Genomic DNA, 24,033 nt, shown 5'->3' on the forward strand with positions numbered 1-24,033 from the left:
AGCCAAACAGGTGTTAGCTTCCACGTAAACTAAAAGGACCATTTTCTTAGCAAACCCTTGTTATCATCTACATTAAATCCATTCAGCTGCTGGAAGAGGAGCTGAGTGCCATTTTTTGCTGGTTTCACTTTCACAAAAGTAGCTGAGTCACACAAATCAAATCATGTGACAAGGATGCTGCAAACATCTGGAGTCTGGGAAGTGGGAGGCTTTCCTGTTGTCAGACATTGCGTTATTTTGGGATCAAGTCATGAACAATCGATGGTAACTATGACTGAGTAGTTGAGAGCAGTACACACTGGACTCTCAAATGAATGTTGAAAAGTAAATGTACGGTGTACAGGCAGCGTGTAGGGGATGATTTTGGCCACATTTATGGCAGCTCTCTGCAGCTCTATTTGGATCATTTGAAATCAAACAGGAGAACAATGACAGAATTCTGCACTGAAAAGACAGTGACTTTGGAAATTAGACAATTCATTTGTTTAACTTCATTTGACTGCATCTTTACACATAACGAGGACTGTGGCATTTGTGCCCACAGGGCGTGGGGGTGGAGGAGGGGGGGTGCTCAGGTACTGTGCAGTCACTGGGGAGAAGAAGGAAAGTGGAGAAACGTGCTCTACATCAGCAGTATAACAGCTCAAAGCTGCAGTTATAGAATCTGTGGAATCTGTGGAACAATCTGCACCGAAGCACTTAATGAGTGATCAGAAACCGTCACACCGTCGGTGATGGCGGAGGGAGCCTCAGACGACAGTCACTCATAGCCTGACATAATGTTATTAAATGTTAGACATATTATAACTTCTGCAGTGCTGGTCTAATTTGCAGTCGTATGCATTAAATATAAGAAAGACGAGATACTGAAAACGTCCATGCAGCTAATGTAAAGTCAGCCAGGAAGCAAAATCTCAAATCTGAAAAAGCAGCTGGCCCACACAGTGCTTAACAATTGTTTTTTTATTTTTGAAAGAAGGATCAAATAAGAGCAAAGTGACATTTAAAAGGATGTGAATAAGGAGCATCAGCAGAAACCTCATCAATCAGACCACAAAACGGCTTCCTCTCTTCTGCTGCCTCGTCACAGAGACCCTGTGATGTCAGGTTCACTCTCCATGTTGGTGGGATGTTGTGCTGCTTTGACTGTCCTGGGAGTAAAGATGAACCTGACAGAGCTGAATAATGGTGGCACACGACTTCAATCGTCCAAAAAGCTGGGAGTGTCTAAGCGTTCATCAACGTAGTATCTGAACGTCACATCATTAGAAATATAAAATGTTTGATTCACCTCCAGATTTTGAGTCCTTAAATAAAATTTGAACGTGACAGGACCCCACGAACAGTCTGTAGTCTGACTCTGCTCTGTGATGGTGTTTCTCTGTGCGTTGTGGTTCATCCACAATCATTCTTCCTCTGTTTAGGAGCCCGTCGGTCAGCCACAACAGGTACGACATCAAATACAGCAGGAATGAATGAATGAATGGCTGCAGTGTTGTTTCAATAAATATTCTGAGCAGCAAAAATAATTTTGATATGTGGTGCAAGAAAACAACGGTCCAATGGGTAACTGGTTAGATTTAATGCACAATAAGCCCAGGAGGCAGTAAGGGACTGCGTTTTCATGACGAGCTCCTAAACAGCCTTTGTTTTTGTGACGGTGCTGCCAGTCTAAAAACATAAATTTACGTTCATAAAACCCTGCTGCTGCTGCTGCTGCTCCACTCCAGCACCGCTCCCCTCCTCATCTGCTGAATCATTCATCAGGCACAGCCACCACGAGCTGCTGCAGCGTCACAGTGACAGATCGGGCCTGTAGCAGCGAGGAAGACACAGCCTCGACCACGTAGAGCGTGCGCTGCAAACAAAACAGTCTTTGGAATTCCTTCCTCGCTTATTGGCAATCCTCAGGATCAATAAGCCTTTTTTTGTATTCTGGATAAACGAATGTCAAAAGCGCATTAAAAGAGGTGATATCCTCACATTGTTTTGTCTGACTGACGCTAAAACCCAAAGATATTCAGTTGACAGCCTCACATCTGAACGCTACATGTGGTGTTTTCACTGAAAATAATAATTGTTAGCTAAATGCTTTCCAACAAGTCCTCCAAAGTACACAACAAAATGTTTCACTTCTCATTCACTGAACTGCATGAGGCCATTTATCAGCAGCACTTCCCAAACCTGTTCCATCACCATATGATTAAGGCCACCAGACCACACATAGCCAGAGAACTTCAGTTTAACTCTAGGTTTAGGGTAAAAATAAGGCTAAGAGCCCACAGTCGTGCCTCCGTCATGGTCTGTGACATGCATAGAAACAAATGCACCCTGTAACGACATCACTTTGTCATCGCTTTGCTCCCATTAAGAATAATGAATTTGTGAGCACAACATCTGAGCAGCCCCCAACAAGAACGATGTATTCTGGTAACTTTGCCTAGACTCACCTGTGGTGGCACGTCTTTGAGGCTGCACTTAGCTAAATGTTAACATGCTCTACAGCGCAGGTGTAATGCTGATATAAAGTTTGCTATGTGCATCGACTTAGTTTAGGGTGTCAGATTGCTAACATTTGCTAATTAGCACTAAATATAAAGAACAAAACATGACATAAAACAAAGCTGATGTGGCTCATGTGTGCACCCCAACATGCTGCATCCCTTTGTTCCTGACCACGAACAGGAATGACTCACACAACATTTCACAAATTGTGTTCTGTCGATTGACTAATCGCTTTATTGACTAATCATTCCAGCAGCATTTACATCAGGTGAGGCTGGTTAGAGGGAAACTGGAGGATAGACAATCTCTTGAGAAGAGATACAATGCCCACGTCTGGGCACATTTCCAGCTCCCTCTGAACAGCCACTCTTGAGTCACATCAGGACAGCAGTTCGCTGCTGATTAGTAGCTGTGATTTGTACTTTTCAGGGTTTCCAATCCAGCAGCCTGCCCAAGCAGACAGATTTTTGCAGCTGCTGCCACCGCCCCTCCTCCTCCTCCTCCTCTTCTTCCTTCTTTTACACTGCTGAGAGATTCAAGTCTGTCAGAGTGACCAGTGGCTCCATTCGTGTGCTGAGCTTACTCTAAGTATCTGCTTTAATTACATCTGCCACAGAGAGCAGAGTATCTCTTTTGCACTGGCTGTCTCTATTCCCCATCTCTGAGGGATGTAGATTCTGTAAAAACAAACCTCAGCTAGGAGGAACTAGAGCTTCTACTCGTGCCTCTTCAGGGCATCCAAGTGGTCATATCGCAGCTCTTTTCCATTTGTGTGGCCCTTCCTGCCCCCTTTCTCGGGGATGAGGATGTCAAAAGGATCAGCTGGATGCTCTGCTGTGTTCTCATGTGCAACATATTGCTTTTACTCAGCTCTGAAAGGAATTAGGTCAGCACATGAAACATTCATAAAAGATACATTATGTGTAAATGGCTGACAGCTTAACTCAAGTAGCTCCCCCCGACACGCCGGCCCCAGTCGTCGGGTAGATCTCTGCCTCAGCTACACACACTGGCGTCTGTCTTCCTCTCTCCAAATAAAGCATATTAGGGCATGTGCACGTACACCCTCAGGAGGGCGTACAGTTACTACAAATATGTGATGGCAATTGCAGCAAATTAAACCCCATAAGGACACAAGTCAGAGGGGTGCACATGGCGCTGTAGCATCATCATGTAGGAAGATGAAGCACAGAAGCAAATCTCTGCTGGGGAGGAGAACAGAAAGCTGGCTGTGGATAACAAGGCGAGCAACAAACACAAGCCACAGTTCATCTCTTTGGCCTCAGCATCAGTCTCACTGTCATTTCGCCTGTAAGACACCAGAGCAGCAATTTTTCATTCCTACTGTATGTGTGACATTCTTGTTGTTCACAGATCCCAGATTGTTTGGTCGTAGGGGGAGGGGAGACGGTGTGTGTGTGTGTGTGTGTGTGTGTGTGTGTGTGTGTGTGTGTGTGTGTGTGCGTGCAGCGGGGGAGGGGGTGGTGCAGTTCACCATCTCTGTTTGTGCTGCTGTTCAATCAAGTCTGTGCACAGAGACAAAGATTATCTATTTATATTCATTTTTTTCCTCTGCTCTCTGAAAGGGAAACCCGCCTTTAAACACAATTAGCACATTATTACATGTTATTCCTCTGATGTTAATTACATCCTGTGATATCAGACAATTCACTCAGATGGCCACATCACTGCAAAGCTGCAAACATTGTACGGTGTGGACTCTGGATTTCTATTTCAAACTCAAAATGATTCCCTATATTTTTGTTCCCTAGTGCTTCTTTTTTTAATGATGACACATTACATACAGTGTGCTGGACTTCTACTTCCAGTTCTGATATTAATATCATATAAAATACAAGAGGTCTTCTCTGATGTGATGTTGCATCCAGCTACAATGTCAGACTCACGACTAAATTCACAGAGTTTGGTTTGGGATTCAGTCTGTGGGGTTCTGTGGGAGACACTGGACTCATGACCCTAGTGTTTCTAAAAACCTACGGCCCTGCATCTACAGCATGAGAGTCCCCTACAACGTGGTGAATACGTCCTTTAACTACATGGGCGGATGGTGATGATTGTCCTGTTCCCCGGGGGCCCTGTAATCACTGGGACCAGGGGACGTCCCCGCATGGGTGCATAATGGCATGAGGAATGACTTGGCACAAAAAAACGAGGCCCTTTTCAGTTGGCCACTGTACCACTGAGTCCTGGTCGGCTAATAAAAAAGAATCAATGCTGCACCAAAGTCTCAAGGGTAAAACTCACTGATGGAACAGCACATTAGCGCCTCAGCAAAGTCACATTTTCAGTTCTAGTTGTAGATTAGCGTCACATCGCCTCTGCAATGCTCTGCAGTAATCATCACCACGCTGCCCATACTAAATCCTTCATCACTGCCTTCAGATGTTCCACTTTTCAAACAGACGTGAGATCCAAAAAAAACTCTGAGGAGTTGCATCAGCTCCAAAAATATCCACAGAGGGGCATGACGTCAAGCAAAGTTTGGTTTTCTGAGTTTTCAGTTTTAACCCCCTCTGATTGAATTTCAAAAGATTTCTTTTCACGCTGCCTGCAGCGTTCATCCCCGTCTCTCAGTCTCAGGTTAGATTTGGCATAAAGAGCTGATTATTCATTTAAAGCTCGTCTCACCGTCCATTCCCACTCTATGTGCAGCACGACCTTGGACAAACCATTTGTCCCTATTCTTTGTGAGAGGTCAGGTGACTGCGGCGCTGGTCTCCTTGCGACAGCGATGGCTTACCTCATTTATGCAACATCCATCCATCTGCCAAGAAGAGCCCTCTTGTGGCAGTTTCACCTACAGATTCACTTTGAGCTGCTCTTGACCCCACTTAGCCACATTTTGGGAGCTCTCCCACTACGCAGGCATTAAAGATGCCTTTCAAATACTCTCCAGTCTCATCTCTGCTTTTTTATTTTCCAGAAGGACACCTCACATCTAACATTTATGTTGATCTTATAAAACCACGTGAAAACGGGATCTAACACAATACATCATAAGCCTCTCATGTGCTGTTGATGATTTTAGTGAAATATGTTCCTAAACGGACTTCACTTCACACACCTCAAACATGTTTTCCAGTATTTTCAACTCCTTCCCACTGAGGGAAGTTTATAGGACGCAACTCCACTGACAACAACAATGTCACCATAAATTCCTTATTAGTACCAAGTTAGATCCTACGTTTATTTCATTCCTTGGTCTTCATAAGTGACTGAGGATAAAATTATATTTTACCAGTAAACACTTTTGTTTTAAGTGAAATGTCTCTGCAACTGTCGGTTGGATTTGCTATGAAATTCCGTACAACCATTCTGGTCCACTCTAGGATGAATTATAATGACTTTATTGTGGTTCATGACCGAACACCTGCAGAACTAATGACAGCCCAAAGGCCTCAGCTGGACTTTGTCTTATGTGCTAATTAGCAAGTGTTAGCATGCTAACACCCTTAACTAAGGTGGTGAACTACATCCAGAAATAAAAAGTCAACACTGTCTTTTGGTTTGAGCCCCAGCCTCCTGGTGACAGTCCTGCGTTTGGTCCATTCCTCCACCACGACCTCCTCCCTGACGTTGCCGCCCTTTTCACTACGTCACCTGACTTCCAAAAGGCTGAAAGTCTTGAAGGCAAACTTCTCCCAGGTGCAGCTGGTAAGAATGAAGACTCTTTCTCTTGTTTATGCAGAGGTTACACCACTGTTGCCTTCTGATCAAGTGACGTTACATTTATCCTAAAAGCAGTCCTATTTGGTTTTATACAAACCACAGGCCTGGGGGTCCAGAGGTTGTGGACCCTTCATAGTAGTTTGGGGTTCTCCCCAGTTAAAATCTCCACACTGTCATGCCAATGCTGCCATAGTGTATTCATAGACACTGAGGTAGGGCTGTGATGTATGGATTTGTTCTAACCACAGTGAAAAAGCAATGCATCCCTGTGGTTTGGCAGTTTACCGTTTATCACCAATATTTACTGCTTTAAAAGCAAAAGGTCAAGAAGGGTAAATGAATAAGACCGCCTCAAATAAATAATTGTTAATATTCAAACAGCAAATGATATGCTTTAGGCAATATTACAGCTCCAAAAATGATTAAGCTTTTTATCATTAGGTGCATATGTGTTCCCAATCCCAAAGACCTCAGGGTCTAGTTCAATGAGCCTGAAGACAGAGCTCTTGATTTACCAATCGATCTACACTCCAACCCTCACCTGTGGTCATGAGCTTTGGTCCGGGGCCGAGTTCAGGGATACAGGCGGCTGAAATGAGTCTCCTCAGCAGGGTGTCTGGGCTCAGCCTTAGAGAACGGGCGAGGAGCTCAGACATCCAGAGGGAGCCGCTGCTCCTTCATGTTGAAAGAAGCCAGCTGAAGTGGTGCGGGCTTCTGGTCAGGATGCCCCCCGATCGCCTCCTTTTGGGGGTCTTCCTGGCACGTACAACTGGGAGGTAACCCCAGGGCAGACGCACAACTCGCTGGAGGGATTACATATTTTATTGGGTCTGGGAACGCCTCGGGATCCCCCAGGAGGAGCTGGAGAGAGCTGCTCAGAAGAAGGATGCTTGTAGTGACCTGCTTAGCCTGCTGCCCCTAAAACCGAACCCCAGGCCGGCGACAGACAATGGGTGGATGGATGGATGAATATAATAATCATAATAACATATTATTATGATTATATGATTAGAATGCGGTGATGACAGCATTGAGCTCAACCCCACGGTGGACATCACATGTATTGTGGTAATGTCGTTAACATCACAGCCCTACTGGGAAGGTGCAAAATTTCAGTATTAGTAATGCTAAAATACATTTTCAGGAAGCTCCCGGTCCACGTTGCGGATTTACTGAACTTTGGAACTCGGCACACAGCCAAATGCTTTACAGCTGACATTTCCTCAGAGACAACTGTGGACAGTGGCATTGCCTTATTGTTTTTTTTTGTAACCAGCTCTGTACACCTTTCACCCCATCTCATCTCTTACTGCACTTGCTGTGAAAGGACTCGTGGCTGTGAGGAGATTCAACACATGCTGAGCAGAACATGCATGTAGGCGAGAGCTGCAGGTGCCAGGTCTGCTATTCTCAATCACAGCTTTGAGTATGGAATGAGACACACTGGCTCACGTATGGGCTTCCTGATTAATAAAACATGAGGCCCCGTGATTCAAATAAAAGGAATCCTAATCTCCTCATCGGCCCGCAGAGCCCCCCACCCCACCCGCCTCCTCTGACTGAATGTCTAAACTGAGGCCTATCAGTAGCTAAGAGATGTGGGTGGGGTGGTGGTTGTGGTGGGGGTGGAGGACAGCGGAGGAGTCTTTCATGTTAGAGCAGTGTGCCAGATTAGTACAACAGCACCCGCTCAAATAGGGAGATGAGGGAGCGGGAGAGGAGGCTCCTGCAGGCCGGAGGCAGCACCAGGGACCGGCAGACTGGCACCGCAACCATTTCTGCTCATGTGCATCAAAAAGATACCCACGGTTTGATGTTGTGCTCAAGATCTGGCCTGAGCTTGTGATAAAATCACACTCACAAAGTTAATTGTTGAGATCTGGAACATGTAGCCATCGCTACAACAAGTGTGACTGAGCCAAAAGAACATGGGCAGTCAGACGACAGCACAGGTTGTAAACTGGAGTTAAACTGGAAGTGAGTGCACCCGAAATGCTGCTTACTAAATCCTGCTCCGCTGGACTACTTTTCAGTGATGTTGCTGCATTCCAAGTGTGATGAACCAAAACTAGCCTTTAAGCCTGTATAAATTGATTTGGCCACTTGGGGGAAACACAATAAGCTGTAAACACATCACTTGGCCAACTTGTTAGCAAATATTTGCTTATTTACACTTGTAGCACAAATGGACATCCATTCATTCATTCACTGTCTTTTTATCTCCATTTTGGTCTCCACCAACGACTGAGAAAAATATGTGGGTCTGCAGGTTGTGTACAGTGGTTTATCACAGCCTTTGCTGTGGCTGGAAACAATGCTAGTAAGAGCTGTGAGACTGAATTAAAACAGGAGCGTTTGGGGCCATAAAACCAAAACAACAAGCTGAAAGATGCCAAAATGCTCCGTAGAGCCGGAGCGAGCCACACAGTCGGCTGAGAAGGTATAGCTAGAATGGTTATTATGTTATGTAGTTAGTGCTCGATGAAACATCGTAGGTTCATTGACTAAAGTAGATTCACCCATTTGGCTTCATTTTCCAAAATGGCACTTGCCTTATCTGCCAGCCACCTCAAAGTTGGAAGAACTGGAGTCGTTCTGCCAAGTTCTGTTTGGAAGCGCTTTAAGTGTCACACTGCGCCGGTTTCCTCCTGATGAAAGTAATAACGAATATTCGGTTGGCCGGCTGCCGCATTTGCCAAAATGGGACTGCAGCATGAGTTCCACCTTAGGCTATAATACTTTGGCTGCACTTACTGTTCTGCACCGTCTCCACCAGTGCTAGTGATGTAACCTGGATGTGCTGAACAAGGTGGCTGCTCATCACCGGCTCCAAATGAAACCTTCCACACAAGTCCACGTAACGAGGCTTGAATCCACAGCACAGTGTTTTGCTCTCAGTCTGCCGCGTGTGGCTGGTGGTTTTGTAGCCACGTGATGCACAGAAAATACTTTTTCTTCCTCCATCCGTATCAAAGCATCACAATGGAGGAAGAGCTCGTTTGTATGTTAAGCCCAGTCTATTGTGCAGCTGAGTCACTGTGACTTGGCCCAGCAGGGTGCCATGATAACGCCACTAAATCAGATCTCACGCTGCCTCTTTTCTCCCCTTTAATGGAGACGGTTTCTTCAAGTGCCAGGATCAAAGCCGCAGTGGGGGCGCCAGGGCTAGGACAGGGTTAGCACCGAGCAGAGGGGATATAGGGGGTGGGGGTGGGGGAGGGGGAGGGGGAGGGCAGGCAGGTTTTCACTGCTGCATTACCCGACCCCGTGTGCCTGATGCTGCACAGGAAACGTCAGCTTTGGAGGAAATTTGCTGCGGTGCTTTGGGGGAGATCTGGGTGAATGTGATGCGAAGTTAAAAGTGGTAATGAACCGTATATATCACAGGACAGTGTTGTGTCGGGCTGGCACACGCACCAAGGCTGTTACGTAACCATAACAACCACGACAACGTGACAAGCACTGGATTGGAAACCAAGGGCATGAAGACGACAACATCCACCGCTGGCAAGAGAACTTGTAGATCCCTCCTGCAGCGCTGCTGTGGTCCTCGTACCTAAAGATAGCTGTCCCCGTGGAACAGCCTGTAACATCACACTCGTGAACATGAAAATGTAGTGCAGCACGTGTGCCCTCCTATGAAGCCAAGACTCCTGTCTCATATATTATACTGCAACCCCCACACGCCCCGGACCACGATTCAGTCACTGAGCCTCTTATTTGAACAGATACAACAGCTGTACAGTGTCAACTTCTCCGTTCAACTCGTCACTTTCTCTGCTGGCGCTCTGTCTTGAGACCAGTTGAATCCACAGCACGTGGGCGGCGACGGCTGGCAAACAGCATCGCCGAGGGCCCGCACGTTAAAATGAGTGACTTCTCATATTTCGCATTGATCCACTGCTCAACACAGTTCAACACAGGATGTCTCTCAGTACATCTTCTGCTTGGTAGCTGTTGAGCAACAGCGAGACTCCCCGTGGAAACGTGAGTCCCATCTCACGAATAAACACGATTCACAGTCAGAGTGGCATTTCGCTTTGAATGGCCGGCTGCTGTACATCACCGAGTGCAGCGAGGAAGCCAGTGAGCGGAGCAGACAAACACCATGTCGGCTCACAGTTGGAGAGCCAAGTGCTGCCATTTGGATCACCATGGAAACAGCCAAATACACAAGCAGCACTCTCATCAGCTTCAGCTCAGCACACTGCGGCCCATGTGTGATGGCCAGTTTTGCCTTCTATCTATCTGCATCATGAAGAATGCATGGAGGACATCCAGCCTTGTGCTGGTTTTCACCGCTCTAATGCCATCATCAGGGGTCAGGGGTCTCAGGCACGGGCTGACGATGTGGAGAGATAAAGAGGGCGACGAGGAAATAAACCTGTGTCAGAGAGCAAAAGCGTCTGCAAAGGACCAAAACCAGGGAACCAGTGCATGATGATATTAGAGAGCCAATACTGAAATACATCTAACTGGTGTGACACCAGTTGGACCACGTCTCCATAGGCTGCGTGAGACAAACGTCCCTGGTTCCCTGTGTCACTGAAGGATGCCATCATTACACAGCAATATGACATGTAGGGCCTGCAGCAGAGACTGTGTGTGAGGGAGAGTAAGTGACGCACGTTTCCAACACAACCTACGTTTGTTGCATACAAATTCTCCGGGATCACCGGGACCGGCTGCAGGCGAGCCCCGATGCGTCTCTGGTCCACCCAGGAGCACGCACCGGTGAGCCAGGTGCCACACGGCCAACATACGTCTAGGCCCCCCCTACCCCCCACCCCGCGCCCCTTACCTGCTCGGTGCGCTTCACCCAGGCGGACCTCGGTGATGCTGCTCGGGTCACTCTGAGATCTCCCCCGCGGCGGCACGCAGTCCTCGTCCAGCCCGTCCGACGATGCCATGGTGGGCACAGAGGCTGAAAGGCGCGAGCACCGTCGGCCAAGGTCACCAAGGCATCAAGTGGAGGAGCAGATTTGATGTGGTTGGACTGCTGCAGCCGCAGCTCCTGGTCCCCGATCAGCAGCAGTGCTGGGGAAATCCATTACGCGCGCAGCATCATGCTGCCTTCAAGGGCTGCTCGTAAACCCCCAAATTCAATCTCTAATGTCCACTGGACTGTTTCTCTTGGTTAAAAACACGGTCTGAGGAGCTTCGGCTCGTTGAGGTCTGACTAACACAAACCTCCCTCTGAATGATTTTACCTTCAGCTGAACGATTCCCGTTCAAACATGGGCCAGCCAGCACACGACGCGTTTCTGTAATAGTGAAGATGTTTTTTGAATAATATCTTATCATTGATTCAAACTGGTGTAAGCATATTATCTGCACAGTTTAATTCATATTTTAATATCATCTCACGTGCTCGTCTTCCTTTCCCTGTTCATCATTGTCAATTGAGACAAACCGTTCAGAGCTGCCCTTCTTCACTCCCCCCTCCTTCCCACATCTGACTGAAGTAAAAAAGTCCAGAAGTCCAGATTAAAAACTGTCCCCCACCAACCCACAGGCTGTTGGATGAATACAGCATCAGGCCGAATCTTATCTTCTCCACAGGAGACCACCTGCTGACAGAGGGGGTCCAGTCCGGGGCCCTCTGTGGCCCCATGCAGACACATAACTCTTCCTTCCTCTTGGCTTTTTGCTCTCTTCCTTTTGGTCTCTGTTTCCACACACACAGAGAAGATATGGATGGATTTGTGAGGAGAACAAGCCAGAATCAAACACTAACATCAGAGTTGCTCTGTCCACAGTAACCTGGGCCCTAAGTCTGTGCTTTGGTGCTTCTCATGTGCGGTTATTTTTTAAATGCGATATTTCCTGCAGCCCCTGAAGGCAGCGCTGGATCGTGTCTGCTCGGGGATTGGTGCAAAATGGGGACTTTCTTAAGGACATTTCCCCCCCGGTGGGTATGTGTTGAACACAGCCTGCAGGCCCATCATCAGAGATGACAGGACTTGGTTACAGGTGGAGATGGGTGAGAAGTCACTTTGGTAGTCATCTTTCTCTTTTCAGGGCAATAAAGTCTAGCACCAACAGACTAAAGAACAGTTTCTACCCTAGAGCTGTCATTGCTCTGAATAATAACAACACAGCCAAACCCTGAACAATACAATCAACACTAAAAAAAAGATAATAATAATAATAATAATAATACAACCAAAGAATGTGAAAACAGGAATGTTCGTTTACTGTGTCTTGTGCTCTGTTTCTAAAAATAATTCCGTTCTTTTCACCTATATTTATACTTCCATCCAGGCGACCTGTGACCTTGTTATTGCTCTACTATCTGCAGTGCCTTCGTTTGTACCAGTATGATGTCAGAAGTCAGAGTATTTCACTGTCTTTAATGATGCAGAGTTTGGTGTGGAAACAGCCCGTGGGCTTTCTGAGCACCAGCAGCACTGCGTAGAAATGTTGATGATGCTTTGTCTCCATGTCGGCTCTCATTGGAGGACACCCCTGGTCTCGCTGGTGTGTTGAGGTCTCTCTCCCTCTGAAACACTATTGGACAGTATGACTATTAGACTATGGCTAGGCCCTGCTGGGATAACTGGCTGGGGGCCGTGATGGGTTCAGGTTAGGGAAAGCACTAATTGATGGGGAAACAGACTTTGACAGAAAACTTTAGATGGGCATGAAACTGTCCCAGTAAAAACAGTTCAAAAGACAAGTCGTTGTGTTCTTTGATTGAAAAAAGAAAGAAAAACTCCTAAGCATTTAAAGTATTGAACAAAGTGCATTGCAAATGTTCCATGAAGAGGTAAATGCATTCACTGTGTTCATTAGGCCTCCAGGGCACACACACCGTGTTGTGGTTGGAAACACTGATGGACACCCGGTGCCACGTACAGGCCTGCAATACAGCTGTTGGCCCGCTGTTGGCCCACAGGGGGGCAGGCTCTGCCAGGCTCTGTGACCACACTGTGGTATGACCATGAGGGAAGCATGGAGGAGTAAACATTGGTCTAAAATCTTAAGATAATCAACAATATTCAGTGACTGGATGGAGTGAGAGGACAGAAGAAACGGCACAAATCTTTTTTTCAGTTTCAATGCTTTGATTAACCTTTATTTAGATGGTGTATGATTTTCACAAGAGAAATATTCATGTACAGTTAGCACAAGAAAAGTGTTGTTACTATCAAGCTAAAACAGAGCCAGCATTGAGTGTACCCTTCATGATGTAGGAATCATATCAGAGGGACCATATTTGATTCAAATCATATCATATCTGAAATGAAGATGTCATAAAAATGAGCGGTGGGTCCAACTTGTCACTTCTCCCCTAAAGATGAAGTGAAGGGAAACAGAAACGTGGTTAGAAACAGTGAAGAGACTCTACGGACGTAAACAGAGAAGCACAAAACCAATTCAGACGCTACTCAGTCTGCAAGTCAACCTGCGAGAGCGCAGGGACGGATCTGTGAGAGCAGAATTAGATTAGAGAGTCGCTGTGAGTTGAGCCTAAAAGAGAAATTGTGTCGTCAGTAATAGTGGTTCTCGTGCTCATAGTGATGAAAGCTGCTGAACGGAGAGCAGAGCGACACCTGTTCAATATGACCCAGTGTTGAGATCACCCCTACTATCGTCACAACTATCCCTGCTGACTACAACCACTTCACAGCATCAGCTCATCAGTGCTCCAGAAAGGGCAAAGGTTACCCGAATCAAGTCCACCTTCCTTTTTCCAGTTGTTAAAGAAAACCTTCTCAAACTTCATTTGGAAAAGCAAACATCCAACACTTAGGCTTTCCTTCTTACATTTGCCATACGACAGAGGAGGACTTCAACTGCTAAATCTTCCATGTTGTTCCTGGGCAGCTCAGTTAGAGCAGGTGTGTTTTACTTTGTTAAGGACCACCCCTGCACGGGTCACTCAGACTGTTGCAGTCCCCATAAACTTGTGTACATACTGAGCCGACAAGAAAAAGCTACCTAAACAGACAAAAACCCCTTCCTGTAAAACACAATGACAATATGGCACAATACTCCGGCATGTCTTGGTGACAGTAACAGTTTGGAGCTTCCCCCTCTATCTACCCCATACATATAAAGGGTTAAGCAGACAGTGCGTCACTCCGGCTACGTTACAGCGCTTCAACCCCAACAGTCCTGACACGTGCAAGAAATGTAACCACCAGAGGGGACCTCTGTTCCATTGTATGCGCTGGATCTGATCAGTCAAATTATTGATAGAATTGGTGCCTCTTACTCCTAAATGATGTATTCTTAAACATTGTAGGGTCCCTGTTTGGACTTTGGAGGCTAGAGACAACTTTTCACTTTTGCTCTCGAAGAGATCATCCATATCACAAAAAACAAACTTGCTAAATTTTGGAAAATCTGGAACATTTTCTGGAATGTAATGACGAATACAAAACGATGGCTGGAACAATGAGCTGCTCTGACGTCTGGGCTATTTTTTCATAGCATGTATGTCTTTTTTGCCGTACTACGTGTGTTCAACTGGTTGGATTGTGTTTGTTTGTCACTCCGTCATTTTGTTGTTGGAGAAAAGACAATAAAGAGATGTTTAACTCACTGCCTATATAGCACAGTAGCTAGCGGCGTGTTAGCTTTCTGTTTCTAATGGGATTTTCTGAACCAGCTTTAGGGTTTTTATTTCCTCTTTTTCTGTTCTTATTGGTAATTTTAACCATGTGGGATTAAAAAAAACGGATGATTTAAACCAGTAATAATGATAATAATAATAGAAAGAAGAAGATTATCATGGGCAGTGAATCCACTCAGAATTACAGGATTTTTAGAATAAACTTGGCAATGATAAGAGTCATCTCGCTAAAATTTAGATCTCACACCCCCAAACCCACTGAGCATTCGGCTAAGCATGAACCCATATGGGGACAGCCACAGACTGAGTGACGCTCAGAGGCTGTTTTGTGCCCTGGTGCACACACTCCCAGAAGACAGCAGCTCTGATACATATTGTACTTTATACTCACAGGTGATTGGTCCAAGAGTGAGGGGCGCCAGTTCAATGGTGTCACTAACGGAGCGACGTGATCGTCTGCAAGACTGTGGGGCAAGACGTGGTATGATGATGAGAGATGTATTGATTACTGATTGATTGTTTGGATTACGGGTGAGTGTTTGACTTACTTGAGCACAGAATCTGCTCCTCCTTTCACACAGGTGTACTTTGCAGTGAAGGAAGGTGGCCATGTTGTCACCCATGGGAGGAGTGACCGAGGCAGAGAAACGAGCATAGCGGGAACCACCGGTCAGAACCATCGTCACGCTGTCAGGGTCAGAAGGACACCTAGCAAAGATGGCCAGACTGTTACACTCCAGCACAGAAATCACTTTTTACATTCCAGTCCACCTAAACTGGGAGAGATACATACCCGGAATGAATGAGGGACAATCGATTGGAGTCATCAGAGTTTGAGGAGTTGGTAATATAGCATTCCTCCAGAACAACAGCGAAGCCTGTATCACCATCTGACACATACACTTCTACATGCAGTGCAGAGCCCAATGGCAGGAGGGTCACCTGCCCAGTCTCGTATCTCTGGAAAAAGTTGGAGTCGCGGTAAAGATACAAGTAGGCTGAGGGACTGGGTCCTGCCCCCGAAAGGCCGCTGCCGTTGCTGTTCAGAGAGAATGACAATTGGAGGTGTGTGTCAACCCTCTCGTGATGTACTTCAGTGTCCAGCGTGTGGTGTTATAGAGACGGATCAAAAGAGATGACTCACAGCTGTGGTCTGATAAAAGCGGTCATGCTGACGTTCATTTCCAAGGGATAGGCACAGGAGAACGGAATAATCTCAGGTACAGGAGAAGATTGATTTCCCAGAGGGTATATATACAAAGTGTTGGAGTAGATGGCATGGGTGCTGTTGGTCTGAAAGGAAAATGATGAATTAATGATCAGTCATCAGAATTACGTCATCTTGAGTCTATATATAAAGCAGCAGGTAACTAAGGAGTTAGATAAACCATCTTACAGGACGCATCTCTTAGTTTCTTCAACAACAGACTGTGATTTGCATTTTACATAGTCTCACATCAATGTAACACCTGGTGAATACCATCATCAGTTTGGTAAGAAATCAGTCTAATATGGATCCCAAACCTCAGATTAATCCGTCCTATTCAGGGTGTGTTAGGGATTCTTCTCCAGCCACGATACTCCTGCAGTGCTCAGACGAACACCAGATATCTCAGCTAAGCTGTTTGCACTCTGGGGTCAGCCTCAGCCCCTCCTAACAAGGTCCCTCAAGCTTCCACGAGATCTCTGGCCCACAAAGGATGATCCAGGCATAACCACAGGAGCTGGCTTCAACCTTCCTCTAATTAGCCGCCTCACTCACTCCCTGCTTGCATTTGCCATCTTCATATCCACAGTCAGGAAAGGCATTCCCATCCACTGCCAAATTATTTGAACTCAGCGTTCATCAATACTCCAGCAACAATGGACTCAAGCTTCCTGCTCCTCCCACATCCTCACCAGAACCGAGCACCTCTTGGATCGCCACACGTGACGCACCTGTGCCTCTACTTGAGCCTGGGCCGCTGCTAGTATCATCTCTGGTCACCCAAGTGGGGGCCTGGTCATACTTCCCCCTTTTGCCTGCTTCCTCTATGTCTGATCTCTCAACTAATGCAGTGACTTCTTTCGTTGCTGTGTTTGCAAGCTTCACAAAATCCCCATGCACTCACATTTAAAAAGTAATCAGAATATCAATTAATAATGAATGTAATGTTAGTTGCTGCCACCATATATAGGACATGGCTCACAGAAAGTCATAGAGATCATGGAGAATACCAGTATAACACAGAACATGTGTGTATAAAAGTAATCATATATATAATTTTCACCTTCATTACATTTCCGCAGCTGGAAGTCCTCCGTCGCACTTGGTACCACACAGTGCCATTAGACATACTGTAGCTGGAGCAGTAAGATCTGTCCATGTGACCAGAGAATGCATCCAAACCAAGTAACAGCATCCTGCCCAAATGAACACCAACTTTGAGGCCATAACGGGAGCAAACAAGCTGAGAAGACTGGAGTGGAGTTTGCTCGTCTAAAGAACTGAGAGCTAAAAAAAAGAAGACAGGTATTAAACAAGAAAACAGCATTTGAATGGCAGAGTCTATTATTAAAAGCTCATTTTCTGAACAGTGAACTCTGTCTAAACAAATGGGTCCACTGCCTGGTCCAAACTGTGCCCAGATGTTGACTAAGAACTTTTCAGCCAACTTTTCATTGTGGAACAATAACACATTTACCCTGACAAACGACACCAGCGTCTTCGCTATGTCCACAGTTGTGGGACCCTAATCCCTGATGTGCACAGTCTGTTAGCGAAGCCTCAGTTCCTGAACACTGAAGGTTATCCAACAAGATTGGTCCAGTGCCCCGTCCAAAATGCGCCCCTCCTGTTGCTGACACAGCCCAGCCACAGCCCAGCTGCCGACAGACCACATGAGCGTCACGCAGGTCCCATTGGTCGTCACACACTGTCCCCCACTGGCCGTCGTGGAAGATCTCGACTCTGCCAGAGCAGCTACTGTTAGAGTTGACCAGCCTCACTACAGAACTCGGGTTTGGGACTGTAAATTCTGTGAAAACATTAGAGATGCCCTGAGCACATCAAAATTCAGAGAACACAGATTTTCAGAGACATTATTTTGCTTTATCGATAAAGTTCTAAAGGTCTAATAAAGCGTTGTCTACATCAGATCTCAAATCTTGCAGACAGGAGAGAAAGAAAAGAAACATTGAATGAATCATTAAGCACTAAATTGTACTCCTCTTTATCTATTTATTCACTCATTAAATTCTGAGAACTGGAGGTCCAGGGGGTCCAATGGCCCCCCGTCACTGGAAGTGTTATGAAGCACTTGTTTTCATATAGATTATAACATTGTACTTTTGCAACACATTTTTGAGCAGCTCGGGAGGCACATACATCAGAAGATTGTAACTTTCTGCCATGATTGGGCCTGGAAGGCAAGGCAAAGCAAATGTACACAATAAAAACAATCATTTTAGTTTTATCTGTGTTTAGTTGTAAAAAATTCTGCCACATCCACTCATCGGTGTGTTTGATACATTTGTTTAGCAAATGTAAGGGACTGTTGTCATGTGGAGACACTGTTACGTAGACTTGTGCGTCATCTGCATAGGTGGGTATGATACAAGACTCAATGATCTGAGCAAGGGGAAGCATATAAAAGAAGAGGTCCGAGAATGGACCCTTGAGGTAGCCCACGTGTTATTTTTGTTTGCTCAGATTTAAAATTACCAATTGACCCAAAGTAGTCGCTATCCTATAAGTAAGATTTGAACCATTTTAACACGGTGCCAGACAGTCCCAGCCACTTTTCTAATGTGTCCAACAGTATTTCATGGTCAACAAAAGCAGCACTGAGATCTAATAAAATTAGAACTGAGATTTTCGCTACTCACATGGACGTCATTTAAAACCTTAACAAGTGCTATGGTGTGGTCTAAAACCAGACTGAAAGAGATTGAGGGAATTGTTTTGCATGAGGAAGGTGTTAAGCTGCAGAAAAACAACATTTTCAATGACCCTCCTAGAAGGTTTCTCGGATTTACTTGAAATTTGTTTGATATAACCCTTCTGACTAATGTGACCCTAAATTGTGAGTAGCAAATACCTTGAAACATGATAAAATAACATATTTACCCTGACAAACGACACCAGCGTCTTCGCTATGTCCACAGTTGTGGGACCCTAATCCCTGATGTGCACAGTCTGTTAGCGAAGCCTCAGTTCCTGAACACTGAAGGTTATCCAACAAGATTGGTCCAGTGCCCCGTCCAAAATGCGCCCCTCCTGGTGCTGACACAGCCCAGCCACAGCCCAGCTGCCGACAGACCACTTCAGCATCATTTAGGTCCCAGACGTCGTCACACACTGTCCCCCACTGGCCGTCGTGGAAGATCTCGACTCTGCCAGAGCAGCTACTGTTAGAGTTGACCAGCCTCACTACAGAACTCGGGGTTGTGGTTTGAGCGTCTGTGAAAACAGAAATCAGGGCTGGTATGTAAAGCACAATTTTGATCCTAATTACATTGAAAATTGGTGTCAGTTCAATTCAGTTCAATGTGTTCTACAGTGACCATGTTCCCTGGTTCTGAGTGGTTGTTTCATTGAGTGTCATTTGTTCCATGCCTGACTAATTATTGCCTATTTAGAGAGTGTGTAGTCTTAGAAGGTGGCAGATCAACAGCGTCCTGGCCCACCACAACTTACTAATGTGGCACCTGTAAAAAAGATTTTTTTTAACACTTGTCATTTTTGTCAGGTATGCATTATTTCCTTAACCAATGGGTGGCAGTAAGAATACGAGAATTATCTGTTTCTGGCACATTATGGCAAGCCTCATGGAGGACCAGTTGAAGTGGTTAGTCTGAGCTGATGGTCTGTGATGACAGTGTGTGCCCGGAGCTGCTGTTCCCAGTGACTGTCCCACCAATCGTCTGTTTGCTCCTGAATCTCTGCTCAGTTCTCAGATCATCCACTGGGCCCGCACACCTCACCTTTCCTGTCACCCTGGAACACGGCAGACCCTGTTTACGGCGAGGCAACACTTCTGGTGGACTGAAATGGAGGAGCAGGTCCGTGAGTATGTTTCTGCCTGTCTTTTTGGATCCCCATTAGCTGCCAGTGTGGTAGCAGCTACTCTTCCTGGGATCCTCACCACCCTGTACCATCTGTGCACATAATATGACCTCTTCTCAGGCTCAGTTTTGCAGTCTCATTGGTGAAATCTCCTGCCTCACGTCAGGATATCACCCCCAAGCCAACGGGCGAACAGAGGGGCTCATCCAGGAGTTGGATGCCTGCCTATATTGTCTGGTCTCCCAGAACCCCACCCCCTGGAGCAAACATCTTATTTGGCTCAAGGCCCCTTGACTTCCTGCCCATGTGTGTTTCCTGCTCCTGGGATTGTCTGCCCCGCCCTGATTGTTTCCACCTGTGCCCCCTCCCTGATGTATATATTGTTTTCCCCTGCATCGAGCAGTCCAGCATCCTTAGTCAGTGCTAGTGAGAGTATCTTGTTGTGAGTGTTTTGAGGTTTGTATCTATGAGAAAAGATTTTTTGACAGGGTCTGTTTTTTGGTGCTTTGTCAGACACTTGTCTTACCTGTGCATCCTGTAAAAGTCTGCAAAACCAGGAGCAACAGCATTCCCTGAGTCGACATTATGGCCCACAACCAGGAGATCAGACACAAACTTCCTCAAGAGGACAAACACAACATCATTGTTATTATTGTTATTAGCAGCAGTAGTAGTGTTGCTGTTGCTGTTGCTGTTAGTATTATTATTACCTCAATATAATCAGGGGATCTAATTGAGATAAAGATCTCCTTTGCAACAGAGCCCTGAGTACAACAGCAGAGATAAGACACAACAATTACAGCCAGTAATACACAAACACATCAGAAACGTTTTACAGTCCTAAAATTTATCCTGCAGGATGAGACTTTTTCAAGTTCTTACTGGAAGGCAGTCTTTCCAAAGTCTATCAAGATACCAAGAATTAAGCACTCCTGGTCTGATGGTCTCCAGGTTTAAATTTGCGAGGAGATGTAATTAACCTGGCTACTGGTTAGCAGTATATACAGCTGTCAGTGAATGATTGTATCACTGTGTTTATGGAGGCAAAAACAGTCTTATAAGTATTTTCCCATTACTTTTTCCAACAATGTCACGAAACAGCAGGCGAAACAGTCTCAAAATGATCCACAGATTCACAAAAATATTTCCATTTAAAAAATCAAAAAAAGTGTGCAAATGAGGATTTATGAGTTGCAAATTAGAAATACAGATTTCTTGATTCAAAACCAGATTTATGGATATGAATCATAATGTCAATACTTTTGAGCCAGTATACATTTGTTTAGCATCACCCAATCACTCACTGTTCATTTTGAACAATCGGGATTCACTATTACCATAGAACTTGCTGGCTGTGTGTGTATATATTGTTCATCGCCGCCGCTGCTGCTGCCTCCATCATCATCATCATCATCAGTTTCTTACCTTCTCCAGGTGTGTGACAAGCAGTTGTCCTTGGAGGCTAATCGCGGTGCTTCGCCGGAACTGGAGAAGTAAAGCCTCTGCAAGCTGCAGGCCTGTGCTGCCAAGTCCATGCAGCTTTTTATAGGATTTGCCGTAGTGCCATCCAATCTGCGTCTGCAGATCAGGTTGGTATGAAGATAATAGCTTGTTCTAAAGTGATAGCCATGGCCATTTATCTACTGATATCCAAGATAACCATTCAATAGGCCAGAACCTGTTGGGTGACCTCAAACTTATTAAACTTTATTGAATGGCATACTTCCTTGTTTGGAAGCATTGTTGTGGAAAAGGCCCAGTTTTGACGAAATGCCGCCCTTCTGAAAAGTACATTCATGTACCCAATCCATACTTGGTGGCACTGCTGAGGTGTTGTGGAGGCCCAGGCTGCTTTGATAGCGAGTCCTCAGGAGTGGCTTCACCTGAGGAATGCCACATTGGTAGCCCATGTCCAGGATCCGTCTGTGTGTGGTGGCTCTCGATGCACTGACTCCAGCCTCAGTCCACCCCCTGTGAAGCTCCCCCAAGTTCTTGAATCGGCTTTGCTTGACTAGTAATACTAGTTAATAGTATTAATAGTATAGTAGTATAGTAGTAGTAATACCTACTGTGGCTTACCCTCCTTGTGGAGAGTGTCTTCTGGACAACTGTCAAGTCAGCAGTTTTCCCCATGATCGTGTAACCTACTGAAGCAGGCTTAGAGGCCTTTTAATGGCTCAGGAACCTTTTGCAGGTGTTTTGAATTCATTAGCTGACTAGAGTGTGACACCGTGAGTCTACAATATTGAACTTTTTCACAATATTCAAATTTTCTGAGCTGCTGAATTTTGGGGTTTTCATTTGCATTATATTTTGTATATTTGTATTTATTTTATTTTCTAACTAAATCTCCCCCCCCCCCTTCTCTTTTCACTGGAATTTCTCACTGTAAATTCGAGTTTCTGATGTAGCTGTTGTGTATATGTGAATTTCCTCTTGCATCTTAATCTTAAAGGCTTGAAATATTTCATCTTGTGTGTAATGACTCTATATAGTATATGGGTTTCACTTTGAATTTTTTTTTAATTGAATTTCAGAAATGAACTAGCTTTTTCACGATTTTCTAATTTTTTGAGATGCACCTGTATATTGTTAGTTTTATTTTCAGTTTTGTCACCACTGAAGGATTGTAAGAGCGAACTGAGCAAATGTAGCATGTTCTCTACAGACCCCATTATGTCATTTTGTTGTTACCAAACAAAGAGGACAGTTTGGAGCATGCACAGTTTTGGTCTTTTATGTTACCTTTCCTCAAAACTGAGCCTTTTCTACAACAATGCTTCCAAACAAGGAGGTATGTCATTTAATACAGTTTGAGGTCACCCAACAAGTTCTGGCCTATTGAATGGCTAATTTTTTGAGGTGCACCTGTATATAAACTACTTTAGGCAGTCTGTTCTCTACTGCTTATATTGCTTTTATTGTAAGTGAAGGTCCTCCCACCACATTACTACATTTGTAGTCTTAAGGTCTTTTCACACCACAGTTTCCTTTACAACTATTTCACATGTCAACAAGTTTTTTCACACAACTGTTGCAAAAGAAAGTTGTCTACCACTGTTGGTCTCCAGAGTAAAGAGCGTGTGGTCGCACCACCACTTTGGTCCATGAAATATGAACTATCCCAGCACATACCGTTCCACTTCCACCTCCTGCCCAGTTTACAATAAACGTACCTGTCTTCAACCTCTATCTGTGTCAGTCTGCATTGTGGGTCCAGCCAGCTCGGTTCTCATAACACGTTTTGCATATTATATTGCCAAGGACGTCTGTACAGACCTTTCTGAGGTTGAAATATTTGGTTATGTGTAAAATGTCTCCACAGATTCTGCATGAATGATATTCAAGGTAAACGTGAAAACGTAACACACTTGTAGGCATGAATCTGCTGCTGGGCAAACTGGAGCACATGCGTTACATATTCTCTCATTAATGTTTAGTTTCACAGTTGACTGTACCTTCAGTATACTGTATACAGTATCATACTGAGCAAAACAAGGTTCAGGTCACTTCAGGTGAGTTTCTAAACCTGCCCAGACATGTAAGGCCTGATCTCCACCGTTCTCCTCATTTCCAAGCGGTGAACTAAAGTTTAGGAACAATGGGACATCATCACTCTGACATTTAAACTATACTCCAGTTATTGTTTTCCTCCACTGTTCAGATGCGTTGTTCTAGACAATGGGTATTGTTTTGAGAATAGGTAACCCAAACCATGGACATAAAACAATAGATCAGTGTATCACCATTCACTCGCCATTCTGTGGTGGGACCACATGGCGACCATCTTACCCGGGTCCCGCTCTAAACTTGCTGGAATCAGAAACTACAGTAACAAAGGCTCCTGTTATCTTTAAATTTTGGAGGAGGATGGACAACACTGAACTAGATCCAATTTTATGGCCTCTATTGGCAGCAAATTACAGTCAGAAACATGAGAGAGAAACACGCCAACTGTAATATTCATTCATGTCAAAGACTGTACAGTACAAAGTATCAATTACTTACCTGATGAAGACATTGTGGAAAGGTAAGGTGACAACAAGTGATTTTACAGCGGCAGTTTGAAACTTTTGTAAAAGATATCTCTTTTTTCCATCACGCTGGAAGACATGAGCCTCCATATATTACACTGTTGTATTATATATCACACATATTGCTGACTTTTCAATGTTTCCAGCTGATTCATTTTGAAACGACAATCATTTGT

General features: G+C 45.1%; 2 protein-coding genes across 2 annotated transcripts in view; both read right to left on the bottom strand.

Moving 5' to 3' along the window:
• The window catches only part of phactr3b (phosphatase and actin regulator 3b), a 41,634-nt gene extending 30,517 nt beyond the window's left edge, over positions 1-11,117 (bottom strand). Inside the window, exon 1 of the mRNA XM_070848291.1 lies at positions 10,997-11,117. Within this exon, the coding sequence (XP_070704392.1) occupies positions 10,997-11,105 (109 nt within the window). The 5' untranslated portion in view covers positions 11,106-11,117. The remainder of the gene's footprint in view (positions 1-10,996) is intronic.
• Positions 11,118-13,265: 2,148 nt separating this feature from the next.
• LOC139209631 (uncharacterized) lies at positions 13,266-21,733 on the bottom strand. Its single transcript, XM_070839422.1, has 9 exons — positions 21,626-21,733; positions 21,249-21,401; positions 17,461-17,815; positions 17,200-17,270; positions 15,921-16,069; positions 15,570-15,815; positions 15,325-15,484; positions 15,168-15,240; positions 13,266-13,489 (listed from the first exon to the last, which is right to left on the bottom strand). The coding sequence occupies exons 1-9, from the start codon at positions 21,731-21,733 to the stop codon at positions 13,479-13,481; spliced, it is 1,326 nt and encodes a 441-aa protein (XP_070695523.1). The 3' UTR covers positions 13,266-13,478.
• Positions 21,734-24,033: the final 2,300 nt, after the last annotated feature.

This window comes from Pempheris klunzingeri, chromosome 2, assembly GCF_042242105.1.
Source record: "Pempheris klunzingeri isolate RE-2024b chromosome 2, fPemKlu1.hap1, whole genome shotgun sequence".
NCBI classification, from domain to species: domain Eukaryota; kingdom Metazoa; phylum Chordata; class Actinopteri; order Acropomatiformes; family Pempheridae; genus Pempheris; species Pempheris klunzingeri.

What these genes read in the sequence shown, in the direction of transcription:
- LOC139209631 (XM_070839422.1), bottom strand. Translation starts at nt 21,733, where the DNA reads ATGGGCTACCAATGTGGCATTCCTCAGGTGAAGCCACTCCTGAGGACT. An exon ending in GCTCCCGTTATGGCCTCAAA is followed by an intron (nt 16,070 to 17,199) that starts GTTGGTGTTCAT and finishes TTTTCCTTTCAG; the next exon opens with ACCAACAGCACCCATGCCAT. An exon ending in TTGTCCCTCATTCATTCCGG is followed by an intron (nt 15,485 to 15,569) that starts GTATGTATCTCT and finishes CATCTTTGCTAG; the next exon opens with GTGTCCTTCTGACCCTGACA.